This window comes from Haliotis rubra, unplaced genomic scaffold (genome assembly GCF_003918875.1).
Source record: "Haliotis rubra isolate DU_JTF1 unplaced genomic scaffold, ASM391887v1 Scf41, whole genome shotgun sequence".
NCBI classification, from domain to species: Eukaryota; Metazoa; Mollusca; class Gastropoda; order Lepetellida; family Haliotidae; genus Haliotis; species Haliotis rubra.
In genome coordinates, this window is record NW_025767091.1 from 3126981 (window position 1) to 3147185 (window position 20205).

General features: G+C 39.4%; 2 protein-coding genes across 3 annotated transcripts; both read right to left on the reverse strand.

The window, feature by feature from the left end:
- Positions 1-5224: 5224 nt before the first annotated feature.
- LOC124287977 (excitatory amino acid transporter 3-like) lies at positions 5225-13175 on the reverse strand. Its single transcript, XM_046724480.1, has 11 exons — positions 13143-13175; positions 11051-11204; positions 10402-10612; positions 9822-10042; positions 8939-9065; positions 8580-8635; positions 8040-8274; positions 7356-7550; positions 6401-6535; positions 5538-5760; positions 5225-5359 (listed from the first exon to the last, which is right to left on the reverse strand). Exons 1-10 carry the CDS (start codon positions 13173-13175, stop codon positions 5592-5594), a joined length of 1536 nt encoding a protein of 511 aa, XP_046580436.1. The 3' UTR covers positions 5225-5359; positions 5538-5591.
- Positions 13176-15388: 2213 nt separating this feature from the next.
- LOC124288041 (excitatory amino acid transporter-like) lies at positions 15389-20205 on the reverse strand. Of its 2 annotated transcripts, none has more exons than XM_046724604.1 (5): positions 20099-20205; positions 18243-18476; positions 17503-17697; positions 16595-16706; positions 15389-16145 (listed from the first exon to the last, which is right to left on the reverse strand). In XM_046724604.1, exons 1-5 carry the CDS (start codon positions 20179-20181, stop codon positions 16110-16112), a joined length of 660 nt encoding a protein of 219 aa, XP_046580560.1. In that variant the 5' UTR covers positions 20182-20205; the 3' UTR covers positions 15389-16109. The 2 variants fall into 2 exon arrangements, with proteins under 2 accessions (XP_046580560.1, XP_046580559.1); XM_046724603.1 differs by having other exon boundaries at positions 16572-16706.

Sequence of the window (20205 nt, forward strand, 5' to 3'; positions counted from 1 at the left end):
ACGGCGCTTCAGTGCGCACGTATACAACACTGCCGCACTACTTCAGCTTGACCAACATGGCTAATGTCAACACAACAGACGTGATGTAAGTTTTGATAATACATATCTTGTAATCTTTGTTTTAATGAAAATAGAAATACCTCTTCATCACCAAAGTCTACCCAAACAAAATAATACCCACAAGTAAAAAGCAAAGATCTAACATTTGAAACCAAATTACAACTGGTCTTACCATTATCATCAAGAGTTTTTTATAAATTATAGCATTGATAAGGATATCGTTGTCGTTCCATCTTTGGTAATTTACACCAGTATTTAACCGCTCTAACTTGGCTGAGAGTGAAAAGAGGATAACGCCCTGTATCGCCTAAAATGGCCTTAATTGAAGCAAACTTCCCAACCTGTAAAAAGCGTTCAAAATAAGATGATTGGATTTTAATTTTCCCTCATTATATTTAGTGCCCCATATCTCTGCACCATATAACACAATCGGTGCAATTTTACCATAAAAATAGAACATGCTGTAGAAGATGGAACATTTACAAGTTTTTTGAAAAATGCATATCCTAAAATAACAGCTTTAGATGCTTGACATGCTAATTGTTTACAGGATACTGACCATGATAATCTAGAAGATATAACTAATCCTAAATACTTATAATGTTTTAATTTGTAAAGGAACATTGTCAAATGCCCAGTGTTCATGTTGAGCAATTTTGCCTCCATTTCTGAATACAATAACATTTGTTTTTTGTAGTTGACTTCTAAACCCCATTTCTTGCAAAAGGAAGACAGTACATTTAATTGTTTCTGCAGGCCATTAACAGTATATGAAAACATGACATCATCTGCAAAAAGAAGTAACATTAAATCAACAATATCCTGTGTCACCAATACACCATAACAACACTCATTATATACTTCAGTTACAAGTTCATTAATGAAAAAGATAAATAAAGCGGGGCTTAATATGCAACCCTGTCTCACACCCGTAGAAGTGGAAAACCCTTCAGTTCTACCAGATGAAGTTTTAATACAAGCCTTTACAGAAGAATACATATTTCTAATGACATTAAACAATTTTCCATGACAGCCTTTAGTAAGCAGTAGATACAACAATTTCTTTCTATCAACGTAGTCAAAAGCTTTCTTAACAAGCATACATGAATAAGTGAGCGGAGTTCCAACTCAACCCCAGAGCTTTTCTTACAAGCGGCATTATCCTGCTCGCGGTTGTCCCTACATAGACAGTTGGAATACCGCACTGCTTGACAATATAGATGTGAGCATATATACAGTTTTTGACAACAATGGACAGGCGAAGAGTCAACAATGGACACAATAACAATAGCACTTCTTTGGGCCATTTGATGTGATGGCAGACACGGCCAAGGGGGATGACCAATTAAGGCTTTAAATGTCATATGCACAAATTAATGAGAGTGACAGAGTGGTACCTGGTAGCTGACAAGACAATGTACACTGCATGAGTGATACGGATTAAGGATGCAGATTAGCTCCATATAAATAATTACAATTCAGTCTTACATAGCATGGCTACATAGTTTGTGGTCTTTAGAAATATTTGGACGATGGCTGTCCTGAATTAGACGCTATGACAACAGTAAGAACCACGTGTTATTCCGGGAAAAGCCGAATGGTTACGGTGAGCGGAAAGTGGTGAATGACCACGTCATAAATGGTCAAACGGTCAAAAGAACAGGCTAGAAGATGGGCTTGATCATTCAATTGTGTGTGCAGAGGCATATTTATTTCACTATTATTACAATAGCATTGAGGTAATTTTGGTACACCTACAGAATACCGGATACCTACCAGCCATATTGTTTAGTGTCAAGTCACCTTAACCCTAACGCCAACCCTAACCCTAAATCTTACCCTAACCCTAAACCTTACCCTAACCCTAAATCTTACCCTAACCCTAAATCTTACCCTAACCCTAAACCTTACCCTAATCCTAAGCAAACTCGCGTGCTTTCATAGATGGCGGAACGTATCCGGTATTCTGTAGTCTTACCATAAGTTGGTTTGAAATCCCAGTACCTATCGCCCAAGCAATTGTTTATCAACTTTACCAGTCACAGGTCTTTTGCGAATATTCAATTGAATAGTTCTGCTGCTCAAAATGAAGAATTGCTGACATAATCAAACAATATAATATTCTTATTTCGTTCCAGAAGACAGTGATGATAATATCCACCCTGCAGCAACAGTGGGCATGGTTCCATCGACTGAGAATCGATAGTGCAAAGTAACCATCACACAACTGATGGTCTTGTGATAGTACAATACGAGAATCTGATGTAATCTGACCTGACCGAGTCAAGATGTGAGACTTCACTTTGTGCCTCAACGATAGGTGATCTATGTGCGCTCTAGTGAGAAGGTACACGCGGTTAACAAAAAGGTGACAGACACTAATAGGTCAGTGAATAACAGAGATGACACAACCATGTCCTCGTTTAATTGAATCATTCCTTGTCATATTTTGAGCCAATATAGGAATTAATTGTGTAACTTTTGGGTTATAAAATTCTCTCCTAACACACAGTCTCAATAATGGGGTGAAAATGCTGTCGCCGCCATGCTCCTCTTAAATTTAATTGTTATTATCAGTATGGTTGGATAATGGTATCAACCTGCCGCACATACATCATGCATAAAGAATCCAATAACGCTAAACATATATTTGTTACAGCTAAGGTAATAAGTCAGTTTAAAATGTTCGTCACTGTCGATGGTAGCAAAACCGTACTTTGCAGTTTAACTTAACGCAGTTTAGTATACAAACACATAGACATTAGTACATTAAGACTCTGATATAGGTCAAAAGTATCATTTTCTGCAAAATGTTAAGACCCAATGCATTACTTTAAGGTAAATGAATTTGATCTGATGCCATGTCGCCAGTTTCGAGGAAATGTTCGTGACTAATTTAGTACAAAGCATTATCTTACTTTGAATGACTACAATTTATGTTTACATCTATGGTATTTGTCATTCATTATTTGGGGCTAAGAATATCTCTCTGCATGACATATAACAACACATAGAAAATATTCCATGCGTAGAAATAAGAGGTAGTTAATGGTAACCTACTGCTTGACTTGCCAGAGTATGTAATATCCGTTACTGAAATGTTCGTTAACAACTTGAAGATATTCGAAACTATGTCTGTAAAGTTCCGATACTATTTTCTCAGTTATCACGTGACTTAATGATGTCTCTTGAATTGAGACTTAAATAGGAAAGAACGAATTTGTAACTAAACAAATGACACCATCACTTACTGTTTAGTTATAAGTCGCGTTTCGGAGTTTACAAGTTAATGCCACTCTGCAAATTATGACTGACTTACAATAATTGGGCATTAGAATAGAACATTACCATAACATCATTAACAACCGCAACGAACATTTCATCCTAGTAACGGATATTCTATCGCTTCGATTGGATTGAAATTGAGCTACAGTCCTATTATTTCCAGATTTTTCGTCTCATGCTAAATACTTTCAGAATCATTATTTAGAATTTATCAGCCAAAAAGATTGAATGATATTAAGTAAATATGAGAATAGTTTACTTTTCTGCCTTTAAACAATTACAATTTATGAAGATAATGTCGAGTTTTAGTTTGGAATAACGAATAGCTCCAAACATGATTATTAATTCTTTATATTATTGATTTCAGTTTTCAATATCGTGAAATATGTCCAGTTTAAGTCTATCTGAGGATAAGATAGTGTTTCTGAAGACATGACGTTGCCTAAATATAAATTGTTCGTTACTTATATAGTGGTTTATATCTAGTGGTTGGAAAACTATTAAACCATGTTTCCTCCTTAAATAGACGACACATGTGTCATATGATTGAACTTTCGAACGATTTGAAAGTATTTGTCACGTCATGGCATTTTGTTTCATGTGTATCCTGCCTTCCTAAAGTTTGCTATCACACAGTTTGTAAATGTTTCCAAGTTCAGTATGTTTTATCCTAGACTGTACTTGCTGGGAATTAATTAGTCCGCCTTGCAAGAACACGGCTACAGTGTTAAGGAAACATGTACCTCCAAGCGTGGTAATAAGGGCCATGACTGCTTTCTAGCTTATAGGTGCGTGTTTTCATCGGCTTGGGTAGTTATCCCTTTTTATTACGAATATTTCGGTGTTAGGATTCGCTAGGAGTGTACCTATCTTGTTAGCTTGTTATATTTTCAAAAGCTTTCAATTCTTGTTGGATTCAAGTTGGTTTAAGTAGCCCAATATGTTACCTTAGCAACATAAATGATTTCGCTCAAATTAAACTTTGATAATTTTTTCGATATTATTATGAGACATTTGAGAGAGAGCGCTAACACTGTATCCAGAAGGTTGTGCCCGCGCTATAAAACGAGGCGAAGAGAAAATGACCTGGGTGATGAGTAAAATTTAACGAAAGCTATGAACGGTACCTATGTATAACATTTTCAACACTGCTCGCTATTCAACGTGACGCAGACCAAATTCGTTTATCACGTGGCGTTGAAACCAACTTCCACGGGAATTGTACCCAGGGAAAAACTGAACTAGTTTCATGCGATGTTATAAACTACAAATTGATCCAGTGACCCACATACATATATATCAAAATCAGCTAGAGCTTCCTTCGGGAGTCAACTTACACACAGTCGCCAGCTGCTCGGGAGTTTTCCCGGAACGGCGGTTAATGTGGATCAAGGTCGTTCTTCATTAATCACTTCCAGCACATGCTCTAACGTGGTGGCTCGACTCCATAATAATTGGTCGTGATAATCATGTATGGGTTCTGGTTTTGCATTTAGACGCGGAGGCAATCTAAGTGAGACCCACAGAACATCAGTGATGTGAAAAATGTACTGCGTTGTTCAAATACCCCCTACATGTCCACGCTCGCAGTCTATAATCGAAAGCCTGGAATGAGTACGTGATATTTTTCAGTGTATTTTTATCTGTCCAATTATCTTTCAATGAGATGATAGAGAATATTTTTTTCATTGTATAGGTTTTATTGTACATATCTGGGCTTACAATGACTTACGTATGCGATATAAAATTAAAAAAGTAGGCTTCACATCCAGCAATCCTACAACAGGCTACAATAGGCATAGAATCTATAACTCGTACACGTTTAGTTTTAACTGTTCCGTTTCAATGCAGTGTGCGTGGGCTGTGAGGTGGCTTAAAGTTAGTATGTGTATGTGACGCTATGTTTGTAGGCCGGAGATTACTGTGTCATGTTAGTGTGCCCATCTTCGTGTGTTGCAGATCAGTGTCACGTTACTACGTGATCCTGAAGGAGTGGGTGATACAGGTCATTGTCGCAATACTAGACTGACTGACTGAGTTTGGTTTTACGCTGCTTTTAGCAATATTCCAGCAACATCACGGCGGGGGACACCAGAAATGGGCTTCACACATTGTACCCATGTGGGGATTCGAAGCCGGGTCTTCGGCGTGACGAGCCAACGCTTTAACCACTAGGCTACCCCACCGCCCCCACAATACTAGAGGATGTAAATGTAGGAACTATTGGAAAACATTTCAAAGTCATTTCACACAATATAATTGTCTCCTGTTATTCTGTCTGCGTCTTCTAGTGCAGCTCTGCTGTGATCATCCTTGTTGGGCGCCGCATCTCCCACACCAGGTTTAAAGATGTGCTGGAGAATTGAGGCTGCCATACAGTCACCGCTGACATTTGTCATTGTTCTCATTCGGCCCCTGAAACAGAAGCATACAAACATACATCTCATATGTACATTCTGGTTGTGCGGGCTATAGTCTTGTGCAGGATATAGTTTTGTGTATTATATAGCTATATAGATATTATATGTGATGCTACGGTGGTTGTACTATTAACATTTCGCCCTCGACAGGTTCTTCTGGGTGGACCATTGAGATCTTCACGCTTCAGTGAAAAGAATGCTCCTGAATATTGAATAGTTAAGCCAAATGTACAATTATTATCGCCTCAGACAACCACGTGAATAATATTATTTATTATTTTGATCGTTGTTTGACGGAAGTCTGCAAATAATCGAACCCGGACAAGACAATCCTGACTTCATGAGCATCCCTCTACGCATTTGGGATACGATTGCATCTGCCAGCTAAGTTAGCGAGGCAAACCACCTGATCGCCTCTTACGTGATGCTGAACATCAATTCTTTCCCGGTTCTTTACGGGTTATTGATAGGCCAATGGGCCTGCAATTCAGTATTCCTCTGTGTGTCTTTCCATTATCAAGCATGCCCTGTGGACTTCTGTATTTCCGGAAAACACGAGGTCAAACTTTACAAAATGCAGTACCAGGTCCTTACTAACACATGAAATAGTTGGTCCTCAGTAAATATGTACTCACAAACACCAGTCGACAGCCATTACCATGTACAGGTCCTTCACTGGCAGTCCTACAGAGATCATTACCATCATTGTGATCATAATCCCTGTGCCAGGAACTCCTGCTGCCCCTATACTGCCCAGTGTGGAGGCAAGGCTGGAACAAGAAACAAGATGACAGTTGTGTCCAAGCTGCTATGTAGCACAAACCACGTAATAGGTCAAAATTCCCCTTCATACCTTGCTAGGTTACTCACTTAATGTGTGACACAACATTTTCCTGTGAACGCAGTTCCTGTCACAAACCAGCTACACAATGAGCGTGGTGGACATTAATAATTACCAACACAAATACCTGACACTGATTTAGCCCAGCATCAACATTCCGACCAACCGTCACTGAGCACCCGAGCTCATAGTAATGCTCCTGATCAAAACGCAGAACACATGTCTGTATCCGCATATATCTCAAATTCCGATGTTCGTTGTAGCCGATATTACAGGTGGAAGGTTTGATGTGATGCAGATATTAATGATCAGACGTTTACGCTGGTATAAACTACAATGGCATGGCAAATCGAGAAACATAACCCACCGTCAAAGTTTTCTGGCGCCAGGACTTTTCCGCGAGGGAGCCACGGTTATGCATATTATCTTACACGAGTTTCGATAAATCCGTTTCCACCTCATGCAAGTAGCACTAGCCACACTTTCTTTGTGTGGCCAGTTTGTTCTCATTTGTGCTCTTCTGAGCACTGATCATGATCTTTGATTAGTAAGATACCATTGTGGAAAGACAACCTTCAGTTAAGCCTTTATTCTTTGTGCGACCTTGGGTCAATCAGATTCGATTTCATCAATGCGTTCAGTATGACGTAAACAAACCACTTGTACGCGTGAACTGTTTGGCCATGCACATACGTTCTTTGTTAGCTCATTCTTTTTCAAACCTGTGAATAAAACAGAATGCTAGATACCCCAATGTAAGCACTTGTAAAAACTGCAGATGAATCCTGCTTAGCTGAGCCAGATAGACGGAAGTGACAACTTGGAATATAGCTCCACCATCCATGTTAATAGTAGCCCCAATAGGTAGAACAAAACGGGTGATTGCCGGGTCAATCTTCAACTTTTCCTCACAACAACGTATTGTCACCGGAAGTGTAGCCGCACTGCAACGTAACATGTTGAATATGAGTGATTCTTGCAAAGCGATTGTAACGTGATGTGAAATCACTTAAGCGATATGGTGTTTCGTAAGCCAAGACAGAGAGCCTAACTAACTATAGGATCCACACTGTAAGTAATTCATACTGTGCATGAGTGACAGAGTTAACATTCACATCACACCGGCAATATTTTATCTTCAAAACATATTGTACCAGAGTTTACTTCTATGACACTGCACTATTGACAGTCAGGTACCAATGATGGACTATATTACTGCAGACCATGGGGGTGTACAGAACATTATTTAACCAAAACCCTGGTATTGCGTACCTGTTCTGACCAATTAATGTCCATACATAGTGGAGACGATGATATGATGAAAAAAGTAATTTTGTTCTGGAAGAAATTATTTTCTTTTTAGGTGGTGACTAAATCGATTCCTAATAGTTGTACATACAAAAATTGCATCTGGTAGTCAAGAGTTGGCAAACCTTGAGTCAGTTCCCAACGCAGTGGCGAGAGCTTGGAGTATTCCTAGAGATACTCTGAATGGGTTCTTTCTTGTGAAAGCGAAGTATATCAACGGAATGATGAACACAGTATGAATGAAGAGGCCAGTTAGACCAGTGACCATGTACATCCCAAGATGTTGAGCCGTCTCAGCGAGATCCTTTGCACCTAGAATCTTGCCAGTTACCAGAGAGAGGGATTCCAATCGGCGAGTACCTGAGGCGAAAAGACGCAAACACACATCCTAATAAAAACAAAGCTCCTATTTGTTGCCTAACGTCACAAAAATCACCATTCCTGTCACTGACGGCATGCTTTGAAGAAAGAGTTCCTGTCTGCCTTATGTATTTATGCATTGTCTCAAAATTCCAATCCACTCTTGATATTCGTCACAGTGATCACGTTTGTGAGTTTTTGTGATGCACCTACTAACGTCACTGTCCCCGACATAGAATACCGCAGTTCTTCATGTCGCCAGACATACACATTTCAGAAAAGTATCGTACAAATGTCATGTTTACCGCTTCCCGGAAACGGCACAGCCGGACGAATCCCGCAATTCCATCGGATGGCATAGCTAAAGCTTTGAGAAGCAAACTACTTTATACTTAAAATAAGCACCGGTCATAAAAGTTGGCCAGCCAGAATATTTTTATCACAAAGTTTTATAAAAATTATCGCTAGAAAATTATATCAGTTTTGGAAATTGTTTATGATTTCACAAACAAATTATGTACACTAATTGAAAGATATCCACTGGATATGCTAGATGTCGTTATGCAATTACTTGGACTTCCTTTCACTTAAAAAAGGTGTACAACTTAAGTAAAACATTCTTTATTATGTAAGAAAACTGATACTTCACTTATATTCTACTTACCACATGACATAGCCAACCATTTTCATAGTGATGAAGGAAATGGCATCGAAGAATTTAAGGAGAACATTGCCAGGTTTTCCCATTTTCCCAAGGACGGCTCCAAACACACAACAGTAAACCAGCAGGCCTGTAGAAATGGTACTATATTTTAAAACACGTTGCAGAAATTAATTAATTATAACATTCCATTGATAAGTTAATTCCTGCTGACATTTACATATTACGTGGAACATGTGTCATAAGAATTCATCCAAATACTTGTAGCTTGTTTATCATTTGCTACAAAGGATACAAAATATAAGTTTCGTCGAAGTAAATATCCCCCAAACCATCTATAATATCAAGACAGTATCTTTTTACAAACGAAATGTTGTTTCTCTGGCAGACATAATTATCTACCCGTGAAGATCCCGGTTATTTGTCTTGAGTAACCCATGCTTGTCGTAAGAGGCGACTAACGGGATCGGGTGGTCAGGCTCGCTGACTTGGTTGATACATGTCATCGTATTCCCATTGCGTAGATCGATGATCATGCTGTTGATCACTGGATTGTCCGGTCCAGACTCAGTTACTTACAGACTGCCGCCATATAGTTGGAATATCGTTGAGTCCAGTGTTAAATAACAAACCAACCAACCATCCTTTGTGGGACGGGACTTTGGAATACGCATGACGCCTGTGATTTGTGTGTACTCTTCAAAAGAAGTTAAATACCAACTACTTCATACATATTAAGGACATTAAGCTGTCAGGAAGAAAGTGGGTGCTCTTTATAATTAACTTCTTTTCAGTAGTATATTATGAGTATTATGCATTTTCATATTGGCCAAGTTAACCCTTTGGGGAGAGCTGACATAGCTTAATTCGTGAAATCAAGCCTTACCGATTGTATTGACTCCGTCCTTGTATTCAAGTTTTGCCACCCACTCGGGATTGCGTCCATGCATCTCCATTTCATGTTGTTCTTGGGTTGATACATTTGTTCCAGAAACAAACGAGTTTGTTTCATTTCGGTCTATATTTCCCATTGATGTCTCTTTCTTCGTGTACCCTGTGCCAGTAGTTTGAAAGGCCGCACGCACGATGTTTTCAGGGAACAAGTTTCTAAACAAAATAATCAAGGATGCTGTTCAGGGAATGTCTATTTGTTAAACGATCCTTTCTGAGTAAATTTAACGACTTTTACCAAAGACGTCGGACAACAGATTTCCAGCCCCTAAAAAGGCTATGGGAAGCGCATTCTACACGTCTTAGAGCTATCGTTGTCTTGTGATATACGTGTACATTGGTTTTTGCGCATATATATGACGAGCTGGGTTTTTTGACATACGAATGCTTCCTTTAACATTTTGGGTAGGACTGGTTACTTGAGGTTTAAAGTATTTTAAGACACACAAAATATATTTTTAAGGTATGTTTTAATAAATAGATATCCTAAGTGTGTCCAGTGTTACGTTTCCCACCTCACAAGGTCCATGAAAACATCCCTTGAAGAAACGATACGAGTGTCATCGGAAGTATGCCCATTCGCTGATGTGACGTCAATGTTTCCAGGTTTGATGGCGAAAACAAGGATAAACCCTAAGATGATCGCGATCAATGTTGTAGATACATAATACACGAACGTGAAAAGTCCCATCTTTCCTGATGTTTGACGATCCATGCCTGCAACACCTGAATCACACAACAATGGAGATGTATGGAGGCTGAACTCTTGTTGAATGTAGAAGCGTATTACCACTTCGCAGTTAACGGTAAAATACATAGTAATTACCATTTATTGCAATAATATCTGAAGATATGTCTTTTAAACAATGAGCAACACAGGGATATATTATGTATGTTTTGGATAATCAAAATATGTTTGGCTGCCCTCAAGGAGAATAACATCACATGTCATGACTGACTGAAACGCTGATTTGCCTTAAACAACATGCAACGTTCTTTAGCACCTTTTAAAGCAAGACAAGTGTGAAGGTGGAGTAGGTGAGACTTGTTAGAGAAACAGAAACCGGCCATTTGTCTGAATAAAGTCATATCCAATGCGGCACCTACACATGTAGACACCCCCCAGGAATGTTGGAAAACAAATTCGTCCAAGAACGAACTGACCTGTGATCATGCTGGACACTATCAGGGGCACCATCAGCATCTTCAACATCCTCATAAATATTTCTCCTGGAAACTCTACCACGGCAATGGTGTCTGATGAAGGATTGAGTCGCCGACAAAGAAGCCCCAACCGTCGTTCCAAAGAACACTGACACTATCGTTGATATAAGCAACGCATTTTCGCGAAGCAGCATCAGGATCTGTCAACATGTACATGGAGGAATCAAAGAATGAAACGTTTGGAGTCAGGTCTGATTCTCACGGCGAATAGCTGGAAAATTGCCGTTGTGGCGTAAAACAATATTCACTTATTTATTGATTGGAGTCAGGATTAACAACTATACTCATTGTATTGTCATGTGAATATCGGAGTTGGTGAATGCATTTATCAAATGTCCAGGTTGATGGGTTACCAAGACGATCATCGAGATTGAGTGAGTGGGTCGGGTTTAGCACTAAACAAGATATATCACTGTGTGACAGAGGAAAGTAATCCAGTTGTCAGATGTTTTATACTTTTGTGAAACCCACGGGGATGGGCATGATGCTGACAAACCTGAAACATAATCGGAGCGACCCTTATTCGAACCCACAATCAAGGGTTTCTGGCGTCCCCTTGAGGACACACATGAATGAGCGTGCAGGGCAAGTTGTTCCCTGTGGAATATGGTCCGGGATAATTAGCCTTCCCATAAATTTGACACTGACTTCATTCATTCAACACACATATTATCATCATCAATCTCATCAACAGTATTATGAAATACAACCATTAGGCAATATTAGCACTATCATCATGATACAAACACACATATTATCATCATCAATCTCATCAACAGTATTATGAAATACAACCATTAGGCAATATTAGCACTATCATTATGATACAAACATACATTATCACAAAATATCACATTTTATCATACAATGGATAGTGTTCTCGGCAGGATAAAGCCAACGGATATTTTCGGTATCCGTTGGGGTCATATACGGATATCGATGCAAATTAGAGAGGTCATATGCAAATTTCAGGGACTACTTTCACAGTGTAAACAAACATGGCGTCAAGGGTCGGCGGTCGTGTCCGGCTTAACGGCCGTGGTTACGGTACTGTCAGTGCTTTGATCCCAGAAAACCCATGCCTGGTTCTGATAGATGGAGTAGATTACAAAGCGAACATAGAAATTGAAAATGAAGAAAGTCTCAGGGCCCCTTTTCATTATATTATATTTTTTTTTACTATGAACAATTTTCAGTAAAATATGTTCATTTCAGAGACTAGTTGTTAGTCTATATCTCCGTAAGCAAGTGGAGTCTTGTGTTCACCAGCTCAGAGGTAACTAAAAAGTGAATCACCTGTTGTTCTAAGAGATAATCACGGTCCAGTGACCTGGACCCTTTAAACAATACCTGCTGGCAAACTGGGGACACCCCATCCAAGTATCATCTGCCGAGATAATGATGCGTCATGACAAAAGATCACGTGAATTATTTGTCGCGCTTTTTGGTACTCAGTATTAATTGTAATCTGTGCACGTTCATCACACATAAACGTTTTACATTTTGCTTTCACGGGAAGACTTCAAGAGGAGAAGGGGGCGGTGGGGTAGCCTGGTGGTTAAAGCGTTTGCTCGTCACGCCGGAAGCCCGGGATCGTTTCCCCACATGGGTACAATGTGTGAAGCCCATTTCTGGTGTCCCCCGCCGTGATGTTGCTGGAATATTGCTAAAAGCGGCGTAAAGCTATACTCACTTTCATGGCAAATTTTTTTTTGTCATCTTTTGTAAATATGTCACTGTGCCTGTAATGTCCACAACAGTGAATTGACAATTACACAACCCCTTCAGTGTATAATTCCAAACAGAATTTCATCTTACAAATCTTTGTAAAATAGAAGACATTTACTCATCGCAAATAGCAGCAAAGTTGCTGATGCGGCGTTAAGCAAAACTCACTCACTCACTCATCTGAAAATTCTTATTCATTTTGGGGTTGATATGATCCGCAAGAAAATGACAATATTTGTTTTGAATTACAATTGCGCTGTTCGTAATGGTTCTGGCATTCCAAATTAAACAACTTGTCACATACCCTTTGTCTTCGTTGAGTCCTTCCACCCTTCATAGTGAAGTCAGGCCTGTTTCAGAGCTCCAAATGTTCAGAATCCAAATGTGAACAGTTAGATCCTCGCGATCTCTCACGCTTTTAGCTCTGTCGGCTACGTCCGGTGTGTATTGAAACGTATATAACTGCCAGGATGGACAATTATGTAATTGTTGCTGACCTATGACACACGTTCCCTTATCCTAGTTGCCTAGCCTGTTTCCCGTCAAAACGCATTAACCAGACGTATTCAGGAAGTTCGTCGTATAGTTGATCGGTTTATACCATAACCATTTGATTTGACTGGGGACCGAAATGTAGTATCAAAGACATAATAAAGCCCCGGTTTTATTTTTATAATTCAGCTGGCATCATACAATTACACCAAATATTCCTTGAGGCTGTGGAAACGGTTTTGTCGCATTGATTTACTGTGGCCTCTTGGGGTGGTGGGGTAGCGTAGTGGCTACAGCCGAAGAACCCAGTTCGATTCCCCACATGGGTACAATGTGTGAAGCCCATTTCTGGTGTCCCTCGTCGTGATATTGCTGGAATATTGCTGAAAGCGGCGTAAAAACATCCTCACTCACTTGCTCTCTCACGCCATAACACACATTAATCTTGCGATGTGTTTCACTCACTCACTGGTTTCTACAAATGTCACAACAGAAACAATAGTACATACGTAGTTTGTTTATTTGCTATTTAACGACGCAGTCACCAATATTCCAGCTATGTACATAATCGAGTTTGGACCAGACAATCCAGTGATCAAGAGCATGAGCATCGCTCTACGCAATTGGGATACAATGACATGTGTCAACCAAGTCAGAGAGCCTGACCACCCAATCCCGTTAGTCGCCTCTTACGACAAGCATGGGTTAATTACTGAAGATCAATTCCAACCTGGATCTGCGGGTTATTACATAGATAGAGGCCGCACGGTGTACAAGTTACAGTGACAGTAGTGTGATTGTTATATTACGTTTAGGTTCTTACCATTGTCAATAATCAGCGAACAGTAAACTATGAGTTTAAAGGAATTCTGTATTTAGATATAATTATTGAATATCAACGCCAGGTTATAACCAGTCTCAATCATCTTGAAACAGATCATATTTGGCAAAAGGCAAAATAGTGGTGACACGGATCATATAAGGCTACTGATTATCAGAAACGACACCACCATGTATTCGCTTAACTGAGTCATTCCTTTTTTTAAAAAAAATATAGTAGTTAATTGATTAATTTGGGGGCTACAAACGCAGATTCTCTGCTAAGACTTTATCCAGAAGGTTGTATCCACGCCATAAAACGAGGTGAACAGAAAATGACGCGAATGATAAATATAATTTAACGAAAGCTATGGACGGTACCCATGTATTACATTATCTACACTACGTGTCAGCTTACGCTATTCAACGTGACGCATACTAAATTCATTTATCACATAGCGTTGAAACCAACTTCCACGGGAATTGTACCCAGGGAAAAAACTGAACTAGTTTCATGCGATGTTATAAACTACAAATTGGTCCAGTGACCCACATACATATATGTAAAAAATCAGCTAGAGCTTCCTTCGGGAGTCAGTTACACTCAGTCGCCAGTTGCTCGGGAGTTTTCCCGGAACGGCGGTTAATGTGGATCAAGGTCGTTCTTCATTAATCACTCCCAGCACATGCTCTAACGTGGTGGCTCGACTCCATAATAATTGGTCGTGATGATCATGTGTGGGTTCTGGTTTTGCATTTAGACGAGGAGGCAATCTAAGTGAGACCCACAGAACATCAGTGATGTGAAAAATGTACTGCGTTGTTCAAATACTCCTACAGGTCGACACAGGGCAGTCTATAATCGAAAGCCTGGAATGAGTACGTGATATTTTTCAGTGTTTTTTTTTTTTTTCATCTGTCTAATCATCTTTCAATGAGATTATAGAGGTTACTATTTTCATTGTATAGGTTTTATTGTACATATCTGGGCTTACTATGACTTACGCATGCGATATAAAATCAAATCATAACGTTTCGCATCCGACAATCCTACTATAGTGAATGAGTGAGTTTAGTTTTACGCCGCACTCAGCAATATTCCAGCTATATATTCTCTAAGTAATCGAGTCTTGACCAGACAATCCAGGGATCAACAGTATGAGCATCGATCTACGCAATTGGGATACGATGACATGTGTCAACCTAGTCAGCAAGCCTGACCACCCGATCCCGTTAGTCACCTCGTACGACAAGCATTGGTTACTGAAGATCAATTCTAACCCGGACCCTCACGGGTCAAATCCTACTATAGGCCAGATGAATATTGCTGCTTGAACATTTAGGAAAGCTACTCAGACATTGCATGTAGCATTACATATACGAGGTAAATATTATGTTGTGTTTTGTTGAACGCCGTCTCAGCAAGATTCCAGCTGTATGATTGCGGTCAGTAAATAATCGAGTCTGGACTAGACATTCCAGTGATCAACATCATGAACATCGATCTTGGGATACAGGTAAATATTATGCACAAAATGATGGGGTTTTCTCGTACACATAATGATTTAATTTTAGATCTTCTGTTTCAGTGCAGTGTGCGTGCGCTGTGAGCATGTGTTAAAAGATAGTATGTGTATATGACGCTGTGTTTGTAGGCCAGAATCATGTTCGTGTGTCATGTTAGTGTGGCCATCTTCGTGTGTAGCAGATCAGTGTCACGCTACTATGTGATCCAGATGGAGTGGGTGTTTTACTATATTACAGGCCATGCTCACAATACTAGAGGATGTAAATGTAGGAAATATTTTGGAAATATTATTCCACATATCACACAATATAATTGTCTCTTGTTATTCCGTCTGCGTCTTCCGGTGCAACCCTTCTGTGGTCATCCCTGCTGGATGCCGCATCTACCACGCCAGGTTTGAAGAAGTGCTGGAGAATTGAGGCTGCCATACAGTCACCGCTGACATTTGTCATTGTTCTCATACGACCCCTGAAACAGAAAAACACAATATAAAATACAAATGAAATATAATATATATATATATATATACATATATATATATATATATATATATGATACTATGGTAGTAGAATTATTGAAAGACATTTCTTCCTCCACAGTTTCTCCTGGGTGGACTATTTGGATCTTCACCCTTCAGTGAAGTGAATGCTCCTGAATATTGAATATTAAAGCCAAATTTACGAGTATTAGTGCCTCAGACAACCACGTGAATAATGTAAATTTTGTATTGTTTTTTTACCTGCAATTCAGCATTCTTCTGTGTGTTTTTCCATTATCAAGCATGTCCTGTGAACAACTGTACTTCCGGAAAACACGAGGGCAGACTTTACAAAATACAGTACCAGGACCTTACTAACACATGAAATAGTTGGTCCTCAGTACATATTTACTCACATACACCAGTCGACAGCCAGTACCATGTGTAGGTCCTTCACTGGCAGTCCTACAGAGATCATTACCATCATTGTGATCAAGATCCCTGTCCCAGGAACTCCTGCTGCCCCTATACTACCCAGTGTGGAGGCAAGGCTGGAAAAAGAAAGACAGAATGTCACGTGTGTCGAAGATGATATGTTGCAGAAGTCACGCAAAAGATCAAAATTCCTCTACATACCTTGCTAGGTTACTCACTTAATGTGTGACACAATATTGTCCTGTGAACGCAGCTCCTGTCACAAACCAGCTACACAATGAGCGTGGTGGACATTTATAATTACCGAAACAAATACCTGACACCGATTTAGCCCAGCATCAACATTCCGACCAACCGTCACTGAGCACCAGAGCTCATAGTAATGCTCCTGATCAAAACGCAGAACACATGTCTGTATCCGCATATATCTCAAATTCCGATGTTCGATGTAGCCAATATTATTGGTGGAAGGATTGACAATATCAATGATAAGACGTTTACGCTGGTGAAAACTACAATGGTATGGCAAATCCACCGTCAATGTTTTCTGGCGTCAGAACTGTTGTTTCTTCTCGAAGGTTATGCATGCTTTCATATTTCGAGTTTCGTTAAATCGTTTCCACCTTATGCGACTGTAACATTTTATTTGTGGCATATTTTGTTCTCATGTGTGCTCCCCCTAAGCACTGATCATGATCTTTGATTTAGAAAGATACTATTGTGGAAAAACAACCTTCAGTTAAGCCTTTGTTCTTTGTGTGACCTTGGGTCAATCAGATTCGATTTCATCAATGCGTTCAGTGTGACGTAAACAAACCACTTGTACGCGTGAATTGATGTTGGGACATGCATATACGTTCTTTGTTAGCTCATTCGTTTTCAAACCTGTGTGTAAAACAGAATGTTAGATACCCCAATGTAAGCACTTGTAAAAACTGCAGATGAATCCTGCTCAGCTGAGCCAGATAGACGGAAGTGACGACTTGGAATATAGCTGCACCATCCATGTTAATAGTAGCCCCAATAGGTAGAACAAAACGGGTGATTGCCGGGTCAATCTTCAACTTTTCCTCACAACAACGTATTGTCACCGGAAGTGTAGCTGCACTGCAACGTAACATGTTGAATCTGAGCGATTGTTGCAAAATCGGTGACTTATTGTGATTGTGAAGAGATCTGATATCACGAAATCAATATGTGTTTTCGTGTTAAGAAGTCTCGTAAGCCACGACTGAGAGTCTAACTATAAAATTCACCTTGTAAGTAATTCATACTATGCATTATTAGTATTTATATTCGTTTAAGATCAATCAATCAATCTGTATTCTCTTTTTAACTATTAAGAGCATTGGATATATATTGCACATAGATTTGATTACATTGTTGGAAGGTCGTTGCATAATTTACAGTTTCTGCGTAGCTTTAACACGGTTATTGATAATAGGTATAAACTTTGATAATTTCTTCAGAATAGACACTGTCAGTTTGTTGGATGCGAACAATGATTTCATCCGTTATCAAGCAAATGATAACGGTGTTAGGATCTTCACAGAAAGGTCGCATCCACTGCAATAAAAATTTTCTATCTATAAAAAGTGTCCCTCTTCATCATACCAGCTTCTAAATGCCACTGAAGGAAACAGTAGGCAAACCTTGAATCAGTTCCCAAAGCAGTGGCGAGAGCTTGGAGTATTCCTAGAGATACTCTGAATGGGTTCTTTCTTGTGAAAGCGAAGTATATCAACGGAATGATGAACACATTATGAATGAAGAGGCCAGTTAGAATAGTGACCATGTACATCCCAAGATGTTGAGCAGTCATTGCGAGATCCATTACGCCTAGAATCTTGCCAGTAACCAGAGAGAGGATTCCAATCGGCGAGTACCTGAGGCGAAAAGACGCAAACATACAATAACAAATGTGGTCGTGTGATCCTGTTTCAGCTGTATTTAGACATCAGGCTGCTACAGGTGGTTAGCAATGTTAAAGCTATATCAGTTTTTGGAATATATGCTCACGTTACTTTAACTTGTTGATATTCGTAAGTAGAAATGTGTTTCAGGACATCAGTATCACACACTCTCCTGAATACCCCAAGACGTTCCAATCGAAACACTCAGTGGACAGCAGAAGGTACAGATTTTGACCTTGATATGAATAATGTCTGATGATTGGTTGGTTGTTTTGTTGTCTAACGCGTGTGTGAACCAGACAATGCAGTCCTCGATCATGTAAGTCGCCTCTTGGGATAAGCATTGGTTATTGAAGACAAATTCTAACCCAGATCTTCACGGGTTAAATATCTGATGAAGTATTAAAACTGATATCAAGTACGATGTCTTTGAAAACACTTTGTTTCACTTTAACTGATTGAAAACATCAATAAACATTAGAAGTATCAGTGTTTGAGATTCAATTTCGTGACCTGTTGGCCCTAAATGATACCGCGGTTACAAACTGGAGCGACGGCATGGCAAATGTTCATAACACAAATCATTTTCCATATGTAGATCGCAGGTGGCGCCACAGAAATGTTCGCACGATACTATCAGAGTGTTAAGATCCACACAAATAGTCAGAGTATCATTCTGAAAATTCAATTAATTCGTATGACAATGACCTTGGTATTACACATGGCGTAATTCAAAACGTCAACAGTGGATATTATCCAGATTTGTTTCACTGTCCAAACAGATCCACTTCCAATGGAAAGCAAATAGTGATACAAAATAAATGTATCTCTAGAAATAGTGATGACAGCGGGTGATTGCGGAAGGGATAATCTTGTCCTGCCCTGCCGGTAGGAGCCACATTTTACACCATTGTTTAAGAATAAAGTTCCTGTTTGTTGCATATTTAACGCCACAACCATCAATATGCCGGCTTCCGACGGCGTGCTTTCAAGAAAATGTTCTTGTTTGTCATTAATTATGTATTTGTGCATTGTCTCCAAATTTCAATCCACTCTTGATCGCTTCACAGTGATCATGTTTATCAGTTTTTGTGATGCACCCACTATAACGTCACTGCCTGTTGGCACACCACACTGCAGTTCAACATTTTCTTTGAAAGTGAGTTTCGTTACATGTAAAATCCTTTCGTTTATATGTCAACAGGTTTCATTATATACATTTCAGAAAGGTCTGGCAGTCAATCAGTTAGACGTTTCCACTTCCAGTAAATGGCGCCAGTCACTATCGGACGAATCATTATCGGATGACATAGCTGAGCTTTGGAAAGCAGAATAGTTTCTACTTACAAATAGCACTGGTCATAAAGTTGGCCGGCTAAAACAAAAGTTCATAAAAATCATCTCTGAAAAAATAAATCAGTTTAGGTAACTTGTTTATGATTTCGCGAAACAAAATTACGTACCGAAAAGAAGCTGGATGCCTTTATGCTATTACTAGTACTTTGGCTTCCTTTCAGTTTAAAAAATGTATTCTGAAAAATTAAAACAGTCTTTATTGTGTACGAAACTTAATACTTCACTTATATTCTACTTACCACATGACAGAGCGAACCATTTTCATAGTGATGAAGGAAATGGCATCGAAGAATTTAAGGAGAACATTGCCAGGTTTTCCCATTTTCCCAAGGACCGCTCCAAACAC

Excerpts from the sequence above, each read along its gene's own strand:
- LOC124288041 (XM_046724603.1), bottom strand. The coding sequence starts at position 20,181 with ATGGGAAAACCTGGCAATGTTCTCCTTAAATTCTTCGATGCCATTTCC. Across the intron at positions 16,707-17,502 it reads TTACAAGTGCTTACATTGGG|CCTTGCCTCCACACTGGGTA; the intron begins GTATCTAACATT and ends TTCTTTTTCCAG. Across the intron at positions 16,146-16,571 it reads CTGGCTGTCGACTGGTGTAT|GGGTCGTATGAGAACAATGA; the intron begins GTGAGTAAATAT and ends TTTCTGTTTCAG.
- LOC124287977 (XM_046724480.1), bottom strand. The coding sequence starts at position 13,175 with ATGAAGGGTGGAAGGACTCAACGAAGACAAAGG. Across the intron at positions 10,043-10,401 it reads GTTTTCATGGACCTTGTGAG|AAACTTGTTCCCTGAAAACA; the intron begins GTGGGAAACGTA and ends TATTTTGTTTAG. Across the intron at positions 8,275-8,579 it reads TGTGCCGTTTCCGGGAAGCG|GTACTCGCCGATTGGAATCC; the intron begins GTAAACATGACA and ends TTTTCGCCTCAG.